Consider the following 18,273-nt stretch of genomic DNA (forward strand, 5'->3'; position numbering starts at 1 on the left):
TTATTGTATCTATATCAAAACAGGGAAGTGGTTTATATATGTACACATGAAATTGTTACTTGTCTTTTAATAAACATTGGAATTTGGAATTGGAATTAAAATTGAATGTTCTCATCCATAATTTTTTTATTTGTTCTCATTTATTCAGAAGAAATGTAATCATTTAGCATAATTTAATATAACTTGTATATCTGTGTTATGAAATAAAATATAAACAATACATGTTTTATTTTTCAATAAATTTGTAATTTTTTACGTATAAAATAATGAAATTGGAGTGAAGTTGGCTTCATTAAGATACCTATCGAATTTGACTTTTTTATAAATTAGGCAATCCTTACTAAAAAAAAAAAATAACACTGATTCATTTTTTTTTCACTTTCCGTCTCCTCTAGTACAACCCATTGATAAAATTTTCATTTGTCCTTTAACGTACTCAACTTACTTACTGGAGTGGGATTTTTTAACGATAGTGTAATAGCACGAAATTCTCATTTGTCGAAGAAGTGAGCGACTGGTAGATAACAAGAGTAAAGTAGTATTTGTCCCGCCCCCTGGTTTTTTTTCTTACCTGTTTGCATTGTGTAGTCATAATTTACAATAAACTGACGGCAAGGAACAAGCAACTTCTATAATTTAAGTGCAGCCCTTTAATTACAGGACCATTATATTTCATTTGATTGAATATACCGTGCACGCTTGGTTTGGGAGTATTTAAACATCAAGTGTCTATGATCTGAGGCCATTCTGCCATCTGACCGGGACGTTTTAACTAAACAAATCTTTTCGGAGAAGACAAAAAAAATGTAAATCTGGATTTTAATTGTAAAATTTTTGGGAAATAAAAAAAAAGAGAGAATTTTTAGGATGAAGTTGAAAAGAGAATTCGGATTATGGGAGATGTGTTTCCTTAGTGTAGTTTCTCCGTCCATGTGTTTTAATCTGAACAGTCGGTCCGGCGATACTTGTGAGCCTATAGATATTCCACTGTGTAAGCACATGCCTTACAATATGACTCGAATGCCAAACTTGTTACACCATAGCTCTCAAGAAAACGCAAATCTCGCTATTGAACAGTTTCATCAGCTCATAGAGCAAAACTGTAGCGACGTTCTTCAATTTTTTCTCTGTGCTATGTACGCACCAATTTGTACTGTCAATTTTCAGCACGAGCCCATTCCACCTTGTCGCAGCGTGTGCGAGCGGGCACGTGCTGGGTGTGAACGTATTGTAAATTTTCATAACGTTTCTTGGCCGGACTACTTGGATTGTTCTCGTCTTCCGCGGTATGACCGAGGCGTCTGTGTATCGCCAGAAGCCATTGTGACCTCAACCAAAAAAATCACCAGCAATGATACCGGAAGTGAGTACATTTTAATGTTTTGAATTTTTCAGTTGCTCTTCTCTTTGTACAGTTTAATTTACTTCAATATATGATATACAGGTAAGGATATAGGTAACTGTTTTTCGTTTTCGCAGATTTATTCTCTTAAAAGTTTACCACTTTTTTATGATGATTTGTTTAAGTTTATTAAATTTTATTTTTAGATGTTGCTATAAAACGTTTTAACGCTTTAATTGATAACCCATAGTAAATGTATATTTGTTCTTCGCATTATGAATTCATAAAGGCCGCATTAAAAAAGTCCAAAGTTAAAAAGTTTGGAGTGTACGTGAGAAGTCTTTTAGCCGGGTCTTTGATCGTACTTATTAAATATTCCATAAAACAGATAATCCCTTGATTGAAGTATATATTATCAAAGAGTCAGCCCCAGAGTAAAACACAAGTGGAGCCCAACCTCTCCTGACGACCTCAAACACTGCGCCTGTCTAAATATTGACCGTTCATTTGATGTTCTTGAACCAACAGTCTTCGCGCGCCGGCTGATCACCGGCAAAGACCCAACCAGACCCATGGCTGAGAATTGCCATTGTTGCGGGGAAATAAACTCGGGCTAACTTTGAAGATTAGAATTTCACTCCTATCAATTTCATCCGTTCACACTTTAAAGAATTCCCTCTGAAGGGTTTTGGAGACCTATGGGATTTATTTCTCTTCCGAGGCCTATCATTTAGTTTGAACGATCGTTCGTGGCTTTTTTTTCTTTTTGTATTGAAACCGATAATCAACGAAAAACACCCCGTCATTAAAACTGGCAAAGTGACTAATTATGGTCTACCACTTTTACACTTTAATGCATTTTTTTCTTAAATTAACATATTCCTTTCCTTTCATTGTGAACCCTCTTGATACACCATTATTTTTATATTCTCGCTATCTTTTTGAGAGCCCATTCCTTGGATAATCTTTGACCCACAGCAACTGTTTCATCTTTCTCGTGATTGTTGCGACAGTTATCCCGTAGCAGTCATTATTATTAATCTCATACCCAGGTTCTTGCTGTTCTGAGCTTTAGATTTTGTGTTCATATCACTTCTGTATCTTGGGGAGCTTTTGAAATGTATCTGTCGTAATTTGGATTCCAGCTGAGCAAAAATTTCATCGGCAAAATTGCAGAAAATAGAAAATTTTCGTTTTTCCTTTTCATCATTTGGCTTTCCTTTGATGAAGATATAAGCAATATCCTTTTTAACTACAAACTTCAGAACTTGCGATATCCGAGGTATATTTAATACCTGTAAAACAAATAGCTTTTGTCGACCTCTTTAATTTTGCGATAGTTCAATGGAATTCATTACAAATACCCATTTTGCATGAGCACATCACAGTGCTGTTTGCGTCTTTGAAGACAGGGATCGCCAAAAATGTATTTGTTTTATATCAGAATCTGCTTTTATCCTCTCGCTTTTCTTTTGAGATTTTTTACTTTTAAGTTCCATCGATTCTGTTTTTGAAAGTGAAAGCAGATAAGGTTGTCAATTAATTGATATATTTTCTTTCTTGATACAGACAAGCCGTTTTATCCTAAACTGAACCCTGAGCCAAAGAACCAACGACCCCCTACCGACGTCGGATCAAAGGGTATGTGGGATATACTCGTCTTAAGGGAAGGTCAAATACCCAGTTTGATTAGTATTCATTGCTATTACCATTTTGTTAGTAAATCCATGCAATATGCTGCACATATTCTGTTTTAAAAAAATCATATGCTATAAGATGTATGTCTTACGCAATAAAGAAAGTTGAAAGTATTCAATGTAATATTGTTTAAATTATATAAAAATATGTTTTGAGATGGTTTTTGTTTAAGATTTTAATAAGAAAATTATGCAGTTAAAGGTGCAAATCAAGTGGGTATCTTTAGTGGATGTTAGACAAATGAATACATCGGTTATATGTTTTGAATTGGAAACTTTGAGAACAAATACGAGTATTATTAATCTTTATCTTGGCGACATAAACTATCAGTTTATTATTCTTGGTAATTTGATAGAATAGTTAAAACGTTTTCCTGATTTTTAACTCAATAATCCTATTACATGTAAAGTATTTCATTGAGAAATTTGTTCGTTCGTTATGGAGTGATGTACACAACTATGAATATCATTTACATTTTGGCCGTGTAACATTGACCTGAAGACCATATCACCCGAATTTCTTTTGTGTTGAATTGATTAAATGTGACGCAATTCTTTAATCAATTTTATTATTTTTTTTATTTCAGTATGCAATTGCAATCCAAAAGTATCAAAGCCAAAGCGTAAGAGATTCAAAAAAGGAAAATTCCACTTTGGTAAATTTTTATATTTTATTTTTGTTTTATTTTACATGGTTTAAAGTGTTTAAATAACATCAAACGTACAACTCGGTTTTTTAGTACAAGGAGTGTGTTATTTAAAGCAAATGCCTGGAGAAAAATGACATGAATGCGCCATTTCACATATCTATTGGTGACCCCGTTGAAAGATAACATTTACTTATCTGCACACCGCCGCGAATCTTATATAAACATGAAGGAGATCAGATGTATCTAATAAACATGCCCCACAAGACAAAATACGATGAATATCAAAAGGAGTCCTCGAATACCTGGTGGATTTTAAAAGGCAATGTTTCGTATTCTCATAATAGAAAATGTCAAAACAAAGGCTTTCCTCACAATGTCTCCTTTCTCTAATTTGCATTTTTGATGCGGAAGGGTTTACCAGGGTCACGAAAATATTTTAACATCAACATTATCCTGAAATCGTTTTCTCTTTCCATGAGAGACATTATGAATCGGAGATCAATACTGATTAAAGACACGCATGTGGGTTTTTTCTCTTTACCGATAAAAATCTGGGGGGAGTTTTTTTTTATTCCCATCGCTCGTGTGAACACGACCCTATATACGGGTCACTCGTTATAAGTGTCCCCGTAATACGTTGACGGAGGGAGGTGAAAAAAAATCAAAGATTCCTACAGAGAGCTGACAGATAAATTTCAAAACTGGACAGCCTTCTAAACCCTTCTCCAATGGCCTGCTTTTTAGAAATGTTCCGTTTAATCAAAAAGCTAATTTTTATCATTTAGCTTGACTTTAGTCGCCGACTTTAAAATTTTTTATTTAAGAAAGCATTTTCTCTCTTTATCGGCTTTCATTTTTAAAAGAAGAATTAGTTTTGATATTCACAGTGTTATTATAATGTACACATTTCTGAAACGAGTCTGTTTTACATAATTTATTATTAAATGATCCTCCTCGTTGTAGCCATTCAAGGCCGAATACTGCAACAGGGCATCATAAACAATGCAAATACCGTCACAAGGGTTGAAGTACTGAAAGTACTCAAAGAAAGCAAAGTCCAAGTGAAAGTGAACGCCACTGTAGATTTGTGGACCAATTCTACGTGTGTATGTCCGAGGCTTATCAGGAACCGAACGTATCTGCTCATTGGGTACGAAGATGCGGTTACACAACGGTTGCTGTTTCTGGATAATTGCTTAGCAGCCAAATGGAAAAAGAAATGGGTGAAAAGGTTAAAGGTTAGTTATCGCCCCTTTCGTTTCTGTGATTATTGTTACATCGTCTCAAGCCACAACCCGGAATTCGTAAATAGGGTTTATAAACTATACTGATTTGTGACGTCAATTTGTATCCCCCCCTTTTTAATGTCACATCATTAACTCGCATTATTAGTCAGTGTTATACGTGTAATCACTCTATCACTTATCCCCTCTGTTTGGAAGAGGTTTGTACACTTTACGTTTTGACCGTGGTTTGGGACGAAGTGGATGTTGTAAGTGTTGGATTTGTGACCTAGCAACTAAAATGATAAATCATGTTTGCAATGCTTTTAATTTTCAGAACTGGGATAAAAAGAAAGGGAAAAAATGTAGGAACCCCAAAAGTAAACGATGTAGAAAAGGTCGGAAAAGAAACAAAAAATCAAGAAAAGGGTATGCCTTTGATATAAAAATTGATTTTTTTTAATGGAAATATGTAATCACATATGTAACGAATTCTATTTTGATATCTTTTTCAGGAAAGGGAAGAACTCATAGTACATGTCTGAAAGAATGGATGTGAGTTGTTCGACACTGCAGGATTAGATCGCAGCGTGAAAACAAAAATGTCACCGTAAATTTATAATCGCGCAATTTTAATTTAAGGTCGTAGAGGTCACATGTACAAACTAATTATGATTTGTTTAGCAGTCAAATTGTAAGTAAATTGTAACATTTGAAAAATTTGAATGTCATATTCATTATTGTTTTCTCAATGCATTGCCTGGTACATGTAGTTAATAAATTATAGTTTTCGATTTTCTCCATTCTTCAATAGTTGAAAATTGACATTATAAATAGCATTTATTTTGGGGAGGAAACAAACTGTACTATTAGTTCGCGTTCGGAGAATCATGAATATTTACTACTGTTTTTACTGTTACTTAGTAACATTAATGTTACATTACAAATAAAATTGTACTAGTTTTCGATACTTTTTATTCATGTATGACGATGTCATTTATTTTTCCCCATTGTGGTTCGGCTTCTTCGGGGGTATTTACCAAGAAGTAATTGTACATGTTTCTGTTAAGGAGTGCAATATTTGTATCTGTCGAAATGCAAAGTGCGCATGTGTGGTGTAAATGAGTACTTTTATTGTATATATAAGACATGTTTCTATATTTTTGTGTATAAATTATATTTTTGGGAGAATATTGTCCAACTATTATTGTTTTTTCTTCGTCATGTTTATGTATAATTTACTTATATTACTTGTTGATGTTTTATTTTTATTTTGCGTACTTTTTTCTCAAGAAAAGCTACAATCATCATGATTTTGTATTTATGCATGTTTTGAAATGAATCGGATACATGTGTCATGAAATGAACATGTATTAATATGACAATATTTGCAAGGAATGTGCACTTTACAAGCTCACGACAAGTTGATAAAACTTCTCTCTTTCAATAAATCTTAAAGCTTTGATAATTGTAATCTTTATTAAAATGCACTTTTCTAAAGCACAAAGATAGTGAGTTATGTAATGGTTGAATATTTCCTACAATATTTTGTTTCCAAATTGAATCAAATCATGCAACCAACGTCCTACCGAAGAAACTCGAAATGCTGTGAAATTATGTGTAAAAATATCGTATGACTTCAAATATTGTACCTTGAAACAGATATGCTTGTTGAATATAAGAAAAAATAAACTGCTGAAAATTGAAACATTTATTATCCTCTTTTCAAAGGAAACAGATTACTTTGACCGAGGTCTTTTCTCTGAAATTCAATCCGAGATTCGGGGTGCACAAGGGATACACAACGGCACGCCTTGCTCTAAATGGTAACCCCTATTTTCAGAAGTTATCAATGCCTAGATTAGCGAAAGGGTGTTGTCCAAAATTCGACAAAAGTTCTAGCGTATAGGGCTAACTACGTTTAGGGTGTCACAGCGTTGAGTTCTTGACTATAAAAGGATTAAACATCAATATATACAGTAATCAAGGCTCAATATCTACATATTATAAAGTCGGTGCAGATTTTGCAATTTGATGCTAGAATTTTTTAAGATATATGAGGATTTATTATTTGATTTCGGGTCGTTGTGGACAAATTCAATATATTCATTAATATGAAATAGGCGGGAGTTAAAATATCATATTGAAATCGAGTATTTTGAAAGAATAAGGAAGAAATGAAGACTATAGCTAGAGTTTTGAACACAAAAACGTATTTTCCGTTGGAATTTTTAAAAATTAAAGTTCAAAGTAATATGATAGTTTAAGAAATGCAATGAAAAATGATTTTTGGTGTTACATAAAGTGTGAGTCGTTATATGAACAGTCATTAGGTCATTTTTTATTTTCCTTTTAAAGCAAACAGGATTGCACCATGAAGTGTATCAGCTAGATTCAATGACAAATCTTACGAAATAAAGATTTCACAAAGGCCAGCAGAATATTGTTTTGCAACAGTTATTCTCCTCTCCTCTCGGGTTACGATAGATTTCTGCAAGAAACTGTAATCCTACGCGTTTCAAACTCCAGGAAGCACGCACCTCATATTCGAAAACGGAACGCAATGATAAGGCGATAGTCGTATGTAGCACAAAAATATAAAATGTTTTGAATCTGCTATTGTTTCCTATGAAATTTTTGCTGACCATATGAACCTAAACATGCTCGACCTAATCTGACGATTTATTGCCAAATCTTTTGCAACACCTCTCCGTTTACCGAAATTCTTCTTCCGCCACAGCTTTTTAAAACGTGCATTTTTACTTAATACATGTGGCTTCTGTCAGGAAGGATATTGAATTATTTCTTAAATAAAAACTGTCCGTCTTCTGTTGTGTAACAACGATATTTACTATACAGATTATCAGTAAAAACACAATACTTTACAACATAGTAATTTTTGTTCGTTTTTTAATGATTTTTTATTTAATTAAATAAAAAGTTTAAATCCATTGATTTAAAATGTTTAAATTTTGTTATTGTTAATTAAAGTGACATTTGAAGATTCGAGAAGATATCGGATACAAATTTAAATGCAAAAAAAAAAATTACATTAAGTCTTCATTATCTTTACGCCATTAGAAGAAAAAGAATCAAAGTCGTCCAATTTGTTTTCGTTTTTTTTTTTATAGAGGGGTGCAAATTGATACTGATTTTCTATAATGCGTTAATTACAAAATAAGACTTTTATTCAATATAGGTTATCGCATGCGAAATTCTATTTTCAACCAGAAGAGGTTTAATCTGAAAGAGCAAACTGGCTCTATTTCTGTTCTAGAAATGCACAACATACATCATCATCAACGCATTAAAGGGACAAAATTAAGCTAAATGGCGACGATGGAATGACTATTATGGCTTCGAATTTCAGGGCCAAGAGTGGGTTTAAGGTCCAGATTGTAAAAATTTGGTCCGTTTTCATTAAAACGGCAAATAATGCAAATTCCTTTTACTGGAGACATCGCAGCCACAGCTTATAATTGAGCTTGTTTTCGACACATTACTAATGATTTCTTGAATTTATCATTTAGGCCAAAATGATGTCAATATTTGTTTTAGGTCGTAATTAACGTACATGCACAAAAATAATTATTTTTTAAGTGTTCATTTAGCTCGTAGTCAATTAATTACGCTTAATGAAGTTTTGACGACCGGTATTTCTTACCCACTCTCCATCCCACCCCACCCCATCCCCACCCACCCCCTCCCAAAAAAAAATTAAAAGGTATTTTTAAATTCAAAATCTTCTCTCAAACCAATAACATAAAATGGTACACGAGGTTCAATAACATATTTGCATTAAATTGTAATGTCAGGGTCTAATAAATTATATAATTATACAAGTATTATGATACAACATAGTAATACATGTGTCAATAAGCATAAGCAAGAAAAAATTGTAATTATACAAAAAGTGGTAGAAAAAGTGAATATGATCAATTTAGAATACAGAAAAAAAAATAAAAAGTTGTAAGATATCGGTAGTTAAAACCAGGTACTGGTTTTTTTTTTTAAGTATTTAAAAAAACCCAGTGCATTTGACCACATTCAGTAATCATGCGCTACTGGAATTGAGATTTTGACGATGACATATGTGCACGTAGTTAATGCTACAGTTACTTTCCCTTTCAAAAGAGTGCCATCATTTATAACTTTCATTTTTCCAATTACATGTGATGGTAAGAATATCTTCCTTTTTCAGTCACATGATGTCTACTCCAGCATGCTAAAGCTAGATTCATTGCGATACCTTTCAGTTGGCGTATGAACGTTTAACCGAAGTTCTTACTTGTTGTGTAAATATTTACTTGATAATGTAAAAACAATGTAACTAATGATGTCATAAACCTGCATACTTTGCTGTCTATTTTTAGTTTTTACATGAGTACGGATGAATACTGAATTACCCATTCTTTTCTTATTAGAATTGAAATTTACCAAGTGCTATTACCTAAAAGTAATAACCGAAATAGCTTACACTTTCCCCTTTATCATAAACAGTTACGCATTATATTACTATAAATGTGTATATTACTTTCACTTTCATCATCAAACATTGCTCACTATCAGTCTACAATCTATCAAACCCCGTGTTAGTCACTGCTTGTCATTGCGCCTGTTCTTACGTTGCAATACTTTATAAAGTTGAGTTTTGCTGTTAATTCGCCCTCCCCTGGCCTGTATTGTTGAATTCTAACAAGTCGACTTTCCAAATTGAGTAATAAAATGTCGTCAAGAAATTGGATATGGGGGTGGATTGTTGATGGCGCGTTAAAATTAATCGCCTAATCATGGCGTTCCGTGTGCGATTCTCTTTGATAGTGGCCTTCAATCTGATTCCAAAATTGTAAGCTTCTGAAAGAAAATTCCTTTTGTTGTAGCCACAAAGCAGAGATAAGCGATGGATATTTATTCGTGTTTATGTTTTAATCAAAGAAGATTATGATATTAAAATTGAGATGAAGATATTTTCCGAACAATGGGGCCTTGTTGACAAAAGTTTTTGTAAAATTTCGGTAGGCGCTTTCGTAATTAAATTTTTACATCAATTTGTTAGCTACCGACATCGTTTTTCATTATAGAATCTTAGCGGGAGTTCGCGGAAAGCAAAATACCCCTGTTGACAATATCTTTCATGAGAAATTTCAGTCATCAAATTTCTTCATTTTGCTACTGAGAATATAACCATATCCTCCGAGATCAAAGAAAAAGGGGGTGAAGCGTAATACCTAAAGATAAAGTGAAAAAAGGGCTGAAAAATCATTAAAATCTGACCCACACGAGCTGAAGTGACAACAAAAGTCATTAATAACGAACTACTATAGCGACGGGAGCGTCTAATGGTTCGATGAAGAAAACTGTACCAACTGGTCTTCTTCACAAAATAATGATGAGAAAATGTGCATCATGACTTGGCAAACAGGGAACAAAGCGCGGGGCCCGCCGTGGTCTTACTTTGAATCAAGTTATTGTATAATTGCAGGAATTGTACTTGATAACGCGGAGCAAAAAAGTTTAAGAATTTTCCATATGCGGAAATTGAATGGTGGTATTTTATACAGAGTTTGTTCACCTGTAAGAATGGACTGCTAAACCGCAGCCTTCAGTTAATTAATTTTGTTCTGGACCAAATACTATAACACTCCCAACTAAAAAAAAAACCGCTTACAAATTGAAATGAATGGACAGATTTTTTTCTTTCTTGTTTTGCCAAATTGATTCTTTTTTGCCTTTTGGCGAGATGTATGGAATATTATGATTCCTGTGTAATTTTTCTGCTATGATAGAAACCTTGCTTTTAATACTTTTCGCCCATTTTTATCTAAAGACGTCACTGAATGTTATCAATCAAATCTTGGGGAACAGATTATCATCTTTTTGCATCAAAGTCAAACAAAAACTCACTTTCATATCTTTAAAATCGGTTGTCAATCCATTTCAAATTACACATATAGATAATCTGATTAAATTCCAGTAAGTAGAATCAGTTCTTTTGTTTACATGCACTGTAAAAGATTTACGATCCATTCAGTATTGCGAAGTGCTTCCTAAATGGACAGTTTAATTCTGGATCATTGTATAAATATAAACGCTGAGACTTCTCATATTAACAAGATAATGGCAAATATTTAATCTCTGTAAACATTTCTGGGATTCATTGATAAAAATTTCGGATGGAATCAACTCGTTATTTATTGGTGTACAAATGACGAGCCAAATTCTAAAAAGTCATTATAACTTGTTGCGTGCAAGACGAAAACAATTTCCTTTCCACTTCGACTAAAGTTGGGATATGGAACTTTGTGAATATGTTTTAATTGTTAAAATCCTTCCTGAGTAGTTTGAGAATATATGCTAAATATATTGGTGTAAATGGTGCGAACCCTAATTAAACAAGGGCGCAGTAAAATTGTATTAAATTTACGTTAGTGGAAAATTAAGACGGGTACATGGGCTCTTCTGTACTAAAGGTTCAAATGTCCTTTTCACCGCCTATCTTATATTTAGCTGAGTAATAACACACATCGTCACAAAATAAAATGGCTTATTAATGTATAAATCTTAGTTACTGTCTTTTACAAATTGACAATTTTGAAAATTCTTTGAGTCCACATTTAACCATGGACCCAATGACAATAAAGACAATATTATAATATTGCATCGTGGAAAAGCTCCCAGTCTCCACAATTTGTTTGGCAGATTGCTTGGCGTGGCCTTTCAGAATACTAAGAGTACTTAGTACAGAAATACAATGTAGCATGAAATAGTTTGAAATACAATATCCGTGTGTTTTAATAAATAACATTTAAGTGATGCAGCTTATATAGAAGAAGCGGACATTAAATTTGAGAGGGAAAATTCATTTTAATCCTAATTTCAAAAAGCATGGCTAATGTTTAACCACTAACAACCGAACGTGGTGAAAAATATGTGCGTTATTCATTCTAAGGTTACTGATAATCTGGAAGAGCAAGCAAGGAAATATTTGAGACGATTAATCTCAATATAAGCTTAATCAACTGGCAATTTGTATCACGACATCACAACGCATTTTCCCCTTCATAACAGAGTTGTAAGGTTAAACAACGTACTCATGAGAGGGGGTTCATTTAAAAACAAAAATGATGCGATTTCAACATTGGACTCCTCTGTGGGTGGCACGAGTACATCCATTCTCCCACCACAATATTCAAGACAAAAGAAGACCTGTCATCAAATTGACAAAGTTACTCTACTCATGCTTCAGAGACAAAGCAAAGGAAGACAGCTTCGAGGTCGGATTTGCAAGGTGTTTGACTCGGTCGGGGTCGGGTTTAACTAAGTAGGCGGAAAAACGTATTAGATGGACCGACAAAACAATGAATTTTTTATTATTTCGAAAAATATATTATATTGCAAACAATTTATCTGTATGACGATCGAATCATCAGAGGAACGGTTGTTGCAAAACGAAGGCGTGACTGGCAACAAAAGGATGGGGGTATTTTTGGGTACATGACCTACATCTTTATTTGTTTGATGTGTAGCAACCTCATTGTTATGTTATTTATTGGTTCAAAGTTCAAAGCGAGACAATAGATAATTATGATTGGTATCCCCCAAAACAGAAGATATTTTGATTAATCATCTCGGACACCTTTGAGCTTTAAATCATCGATAAGGCTTTTGTATAAGTATTTTTAGAACCGCTATCGTTAGAAGCAAGTCTGTGCTACCCTTTTGGAGGTTAGTTCATTTGTAAGTTATTTAGTCCCAAATTAGTCCAAAATTATGCGTGAAAAATACCCATTATTTATTAAACACGTGATCTCGCAGTTACAGAGTACCTGGTTGTTTTGTAGTTATTGGTGGTCTAAAAACTCCCAAGTCAAATTCTTCTGTGGTTTAGCATTGAGAGTTTGATGGGCTTCTGTCAGATTATTAAGATAGTTTCGAAGATAGGACTACCTCTTCATAATAGCATTCACGCAATGAATTCAGCAGCACGTGTTGTACAAAAAATATTCTTAAACGACAGTCAAGAAAAATTTCAAAAACCGATTAATTCGTAAGATAATGATAATGAATCTTTGATATATGTTTTGTATGTACGTGCACTTTGGGCCCACAACTATTTCTTATTATTTCGTTTATTCATTAGTTTAATATGAAGGACTTGCAATAATATATTTTTGTCATGGTGGGAGGTCGAAAGGTGACCAATCACACAGAACTAATTCGAAACCGCAAATACAGAGATAATTCAATAAATAGACCGTCTTAGAAATGAACAACTTGTTCAGTTAAATAGATTATCAGATACAAATCGCTGCTCTGATGTTTCGATCGAACTCCATACATACATCCATCCTACCTCTTTCCATATTTGTTTTTATCATAGCAACATTGAAACACCATTCTTTTAAGTCATTTTAAGGAAGTTGAGCGTAACAAAACTAGGTGTATTTATGAACGTGTTTCTTTCTCTCAATTGACAAGTCCCGACATCTTGCAATGCACGCCTTCCTGGAAGTTATGTTGTAAGTCCGTACTTATCATTAACATTGGATTGACTCGCCACTGTTGTATTGGACCCTAATTTTCCAGTGACAATATTTCTAGGCTGAATTAAGTCAAAGTTATTGTATATGAGATATTCCAATTCTCTTTACATCAATGACAATATTTCAGACTTAAAAGCATTGCAGGCGCACTCTCTGTTGGTACACGTAACATTCTAGCCATCATTAAAGTTGTGTGTCGAGGGCCTTAACTAAATTTGTTGAATCATCAAAAAGTCGAACGTATATGAAAGCTAGAAGTAGTGTGTACATCCATCCATTTTTATTTCTCCGCATTAGATGTATGCTAATAAACCGGAATCATTTATTGTTCATTCGTTTAAACAAAATACTGAGTACTAGTGTCAACATTAATCAGGAACGATTGTACGAATTATTGTATAATGTAACCGGAAAGAGAAAAATTCGGTCACCTGAGTTCTATCTATTACTGAATAATGCAGCATACTGACAAACTTCACCACAAACCCCTGGAAGGACTTCCATGGTACTTTTGGTACCCTTCGGCTGAAACCACTGCAATTTGTCATCCTGAAAAATACAACGCAGAGAAAACAGTTTGGAATGTGAAAATGTTTACTTTAATTAATAAGAACTACACATTGTTATGTACGTTCGTATCATATGTAGAAAAAGGGAAGTACGTACCAACCGAAAACCGTGGACATATTTGATTCAAATAAACTGTCAATAAAAAACTAAAGTCACAAAGCAGACGATCAAAGAAAATCATGTGAACAGGGCCAAAACTTGCGAAAATTCGCACGATCAAGTGATCTATTGCATGTCGAACACGACTGAACAGATGTTTAGGGTCACAGGGTCATGACCTCTCGTCACATTCCAATACCTGCGAAGATGAGGATGTCAAGCATTTCCGTGGCTTTACCAAAGTCTGTGCTCGTCTCTCCGTGGGGCTTTGTATTCTGTGATCTTTTGCCACATCAAAGTAAATACAGAGTCTTTCGTTTTGTGACCTCTGCTAAACACAACATTGACCAATTTCCTATACCTAGAACTGAAATAAGGAATTTTCATCTGACCACAATAGATTTTTTTTCTTCTAAAAAAAACAAATTATAGGTGAAAGTTTAAAGACTGCGAAGATTCGCAAAGAGTGATTACGTAAAGAACATGCGCTGTGCTGGATTCGAACATGACCAAGTTTATACTGGAAACGCAAGGCACTGAGGAAAATCGCCATACACGTGCAAGTGGTCCTCGGATTATTAAATTATAGGTGTAAACTTTTGAAACTGCAAAGATTCGCAGATAATAATTAATTGTGAAGCGAACATTCGCTTATCTGGATTCGAACACGACCAGTGGGCATGTTCATGAAGCTATCGTAAGACAAAGATAGGTCTCAGATTTATCTTATGACACATCTTAGTCTTAAAACAGTTTCTCGAACTTACGACAATTCTTAAAAATCACCCTAACTTTAAGAGATCCAAACAGCTATTATCCACAGCAAACTCAACAGTAAACATGAAGGTTGTGAACCACCAGTTATTGAAAGAAGAGGAAACTTATAACAACACTATGTCAGAGTTGACATATATGGGATATAAATTAGCACACAGGTTTAATATGTATATGTATTTGGATGTAATGATTAGATACGGCATTGATTAATTGACTTAAAATACCTAATTAAGTAGTTTATACGAGTCTTAAAAAATTTACAATATATGGATGAATTATGGTGGGGGCTGCACTTCGAAAGGGGGGGGGGGGGTCCGAGGCCTTTTTCATTACTTTAGCAACAATGTGAAATTAAGATGTCTTGATCTAAATGGAACTTTTGTAATTAATATTTTTTCAAGTAATTAATGAGTGGCGAATTTTATGTGATAGGGATGGAATGTAATGTATAACAAATGATAATTAAAATATCATTGGTGTATAGATCTTAATAATCTTAATTTGTGAGAACAAAAAACAAATTATATTTAAAGAAAAAAGTATTTACATTTATCTGCTAATTGGAGGCAATAGGGTTTATCTAGATAAAATTTAAAATTAGTAAACATTTGATAAATTGTTGACATGCACATATGTATATACAGCTAGTCATAGTCCATTGTCTTCATTTACCTGGGCAAAACCTGCTTGAAACCAGTGAAGTTTAACCTATCAGTTTCGGGTGAAAGACCAAAAATTTTCACTTTGCACAAACACGTTCTCTCTTTCTTTGCTTTAAATATTACCACCCCCTTCCCTGGATTACATGAGATCGATTTTGCATGATAACTACTTGTAGGAGTGTTTGAAACTCTGTCTCGGAGAATTTTAATTCTTGGTAAGGTGGGCATGGCTCGCTGATATTCAAAATTTGTGATGAATTTAAAAAATATATACATTTAGACCTGAACACGAGAAGGTGATACAAAATGGGCGCGAATACAATGAATAATCGCCATTGGTAGATCAAATACTGCATTAGTAACAGGGTCATTGAAAAAATGATTGCTATTTTAAGTACTTTTATGATAGACATTCACAATTAAAAGTATTTTTTGATATCTATAAAATTTTAAATTGTTTGGTTTTTCGTATAAAGATTTTCATTTCACATAATATTCTGTCGGTATTTCATTTTTCGGTAGAAAATTTAGTTAGCGTAAAATATCTTAACTTAAAATACGTCTGTTACAACGCACTTTGAAAAATTACGCACTTTGAAGAAATTTTTCAAAGTTCATTAATCTTGGGACTAAGTCAACGCACTTTGAAAAAAAAAATTCAAAGTGGGTTAACTTGGTTCAAAATTTAACGCACTTTGAAAAATTTTCAAAGTGCGTTGATTTTGTCCAAAATTTAACGCACTTTGAAAAAAAAATTCAAAGTGCGTAATATTTTCAAAGTGCGTTGCCACATACGTCTAAGATAGCTTCAGTATACATCTTAAGATATATTCTAGAACATTCTTTAGATACTTTCATAAACATGGACACAGGTTTATACAGAAGACGCACGACACTAAAAGAATATCGTCACATGCGCGTGTTGTTTTAGTCATCCAGAGATTTCTTTCTAGGAAAAAACTTGGTTTCATTTTGCCAGGGATCTGATTGAAAAAACATTAGACATACAGAATAAATATATACAAAATCATAACAAAACAAAATAGGATGGCTGCAGTTATACAAGATTTGAGGTTTTGAAACAGAAAGTAGGTCTTCTACGTTATTTGTTTTGCAATCTCTGCTTATTCTCTGTAGTTTAGAATGCAAACTAGATGAATCAATTGTTATTACGTTAAACGCCAGGCAAACTGCAGGGCGGCCGCGGTATGCCTTATCAATAACACTCATCAACTCATTGCAATGGTCAAGAAGGATATCGTACCAGTTTTTCATGTTTCCCCTTTTTAATTGAAAACACGAGAATTTATTAAACAGAACCTGGCCAACGGAAGATCCGCGAATGAATGCAGCCATCATCAAAAGATCGGCGCAAGATAAAACAATTAAATTCGTATTGTTCAACTTTCAAGTATTACAAAATCCCCCAAGATCCGCCATGCCTGTCTGTGGATGTCGTTACGCGGCGAGAAGGAAATCCTACTGGAATGGCGTCGACAATTGTTTTCTTTGTAAAAAAGCAAGATACCTAGGTTCAGGTTTATTTAAGTTCAAGAGAAAGGCATCATCGTCTGTCGGTGGCTCTTCAGATAGGAGAGGAAAGAATGGTATATCCATGTAGGAAATAATGTTATCGACAAATATGCCCAAGGTTAATGAATAACAAATTGGGCTTCAAAAATTGTTAAACACTTTATTGTAAACTGACTAATTCTTTGATATTATCCGACTGAAGTACAACGTATTTTGGAGCTTTTACGCCTACACTTAAACGTCATAAAAGTGCCGAGGTTTTTTGAATGGACAATGAGCCAAACGTGTAAAAATTGAAGACATTTTAACGTTATAACATTTCTCTAAAATTTCAAAGATTTACTTCTGAATGTTCAGAGCATATTATCACGGGTAAAGTTAGAATTAAAAAAACTACATTGATTATCATTTTCAAAATATTGCAAGATTTAATACCTCATTACATTTACTACATCTATGCAGTAAATAAATCTTTTCATCAATACGCCATTCGAGAGAAAAAACTTCAGTACTTTTCATGTGCATGGAAATGTGTTGCCAATAAAAAAAGTAGAACATAAAGACAATTTCATATTTAATGCCAAGTCACTCCCTGTGTTTAATTACCCTCGTAACAGATTTGTACAGATCAAAACAAAATCTTGCAATAATGTTTCTACAACCATGCATAGCGCATAGCCTCCCCGGAAGTTGGAATGCATGTAACAGCAGGCACTATTTATGAAAAGATTTTTTCTTCTAAAATTCTTTTTTAGGAGTCCACTAGTATGCATCATGGGCCGAACAAAATTAGAACAAGATCAGAGTCAAAATCTTTGTGTGCCATTCTGAAGAAGCAAATCCGAGCCCCCATCAGCAGAAACCCACGATCCCTAAGCGTACGTCAGACTCGCCCAGTGTTTCTGGCGATGACCCCCTCACTCATCTGAGACCCTAACTCTTAAATAATTTAAGAATATTGAAATTCACCATGCAGATAGGTATAACTGACCTTCAAAATCAAATTCAAAAGCCGATCAAGCAAAGCGAGACAACTCCATTATGCCAAACCGTACCTTCAGAAACGATTGTTACGCTGTCATGTTGTAAATTTTGAATTTACCGGGTAGCAGTAAATTCACAAAATTTACAGCATGACAAGGCCAAGTAGCGGGACTGCCAGTGGGTTTCCAACACA

The 18,273-nt window shown here is 33.9% G+C and overlaps 1 protein-coding gene across 1 annotated transcript; it reads left to right on the top strand.

Annotated features, from left to right (window-relative positions):
* Positions 1-427: 427 nt before the first annotated feature.
* On the top strand, positions 428-6,620 carry LOC105333988 (secreted frizzled-related protein 3). Its single transcript, XM_011437242.4, has 6 exons — positions 428-1,363; positions 2,912-2,983; positions 3,627-3,695; positions 4,653-4,927; positions 5,250-5,341; positions 5,428-6,620. The coding sequence occupies exons 1-6, from the start codon at positions 868-870 to the stop codon at positions 5,444-5,446; spliced, it is 1,023 nt and encodes a 340-aa protein (XP_011435544.2). The 5' UTR covers positions 428-867; the 3' UTR covers positions 5,447-6,620.
* Positions 6,621-18,273: the final 11,653 nt, after the last annotated feature.

This window comes from Magallana gigas, chromosome 5 (assembly GCF_963853765.1).
Source record: "Magallana gigas chromosome 5, xbMagGiga1.1, whole genome shotgun sequence".
NCBI classification, from domain to species: domain Eukaryota; kingdom Metazoa; phylum Mollusca; class Bivalvia; order Ostreida; family Ostreidae; genus Magallana; species Magallana gigas.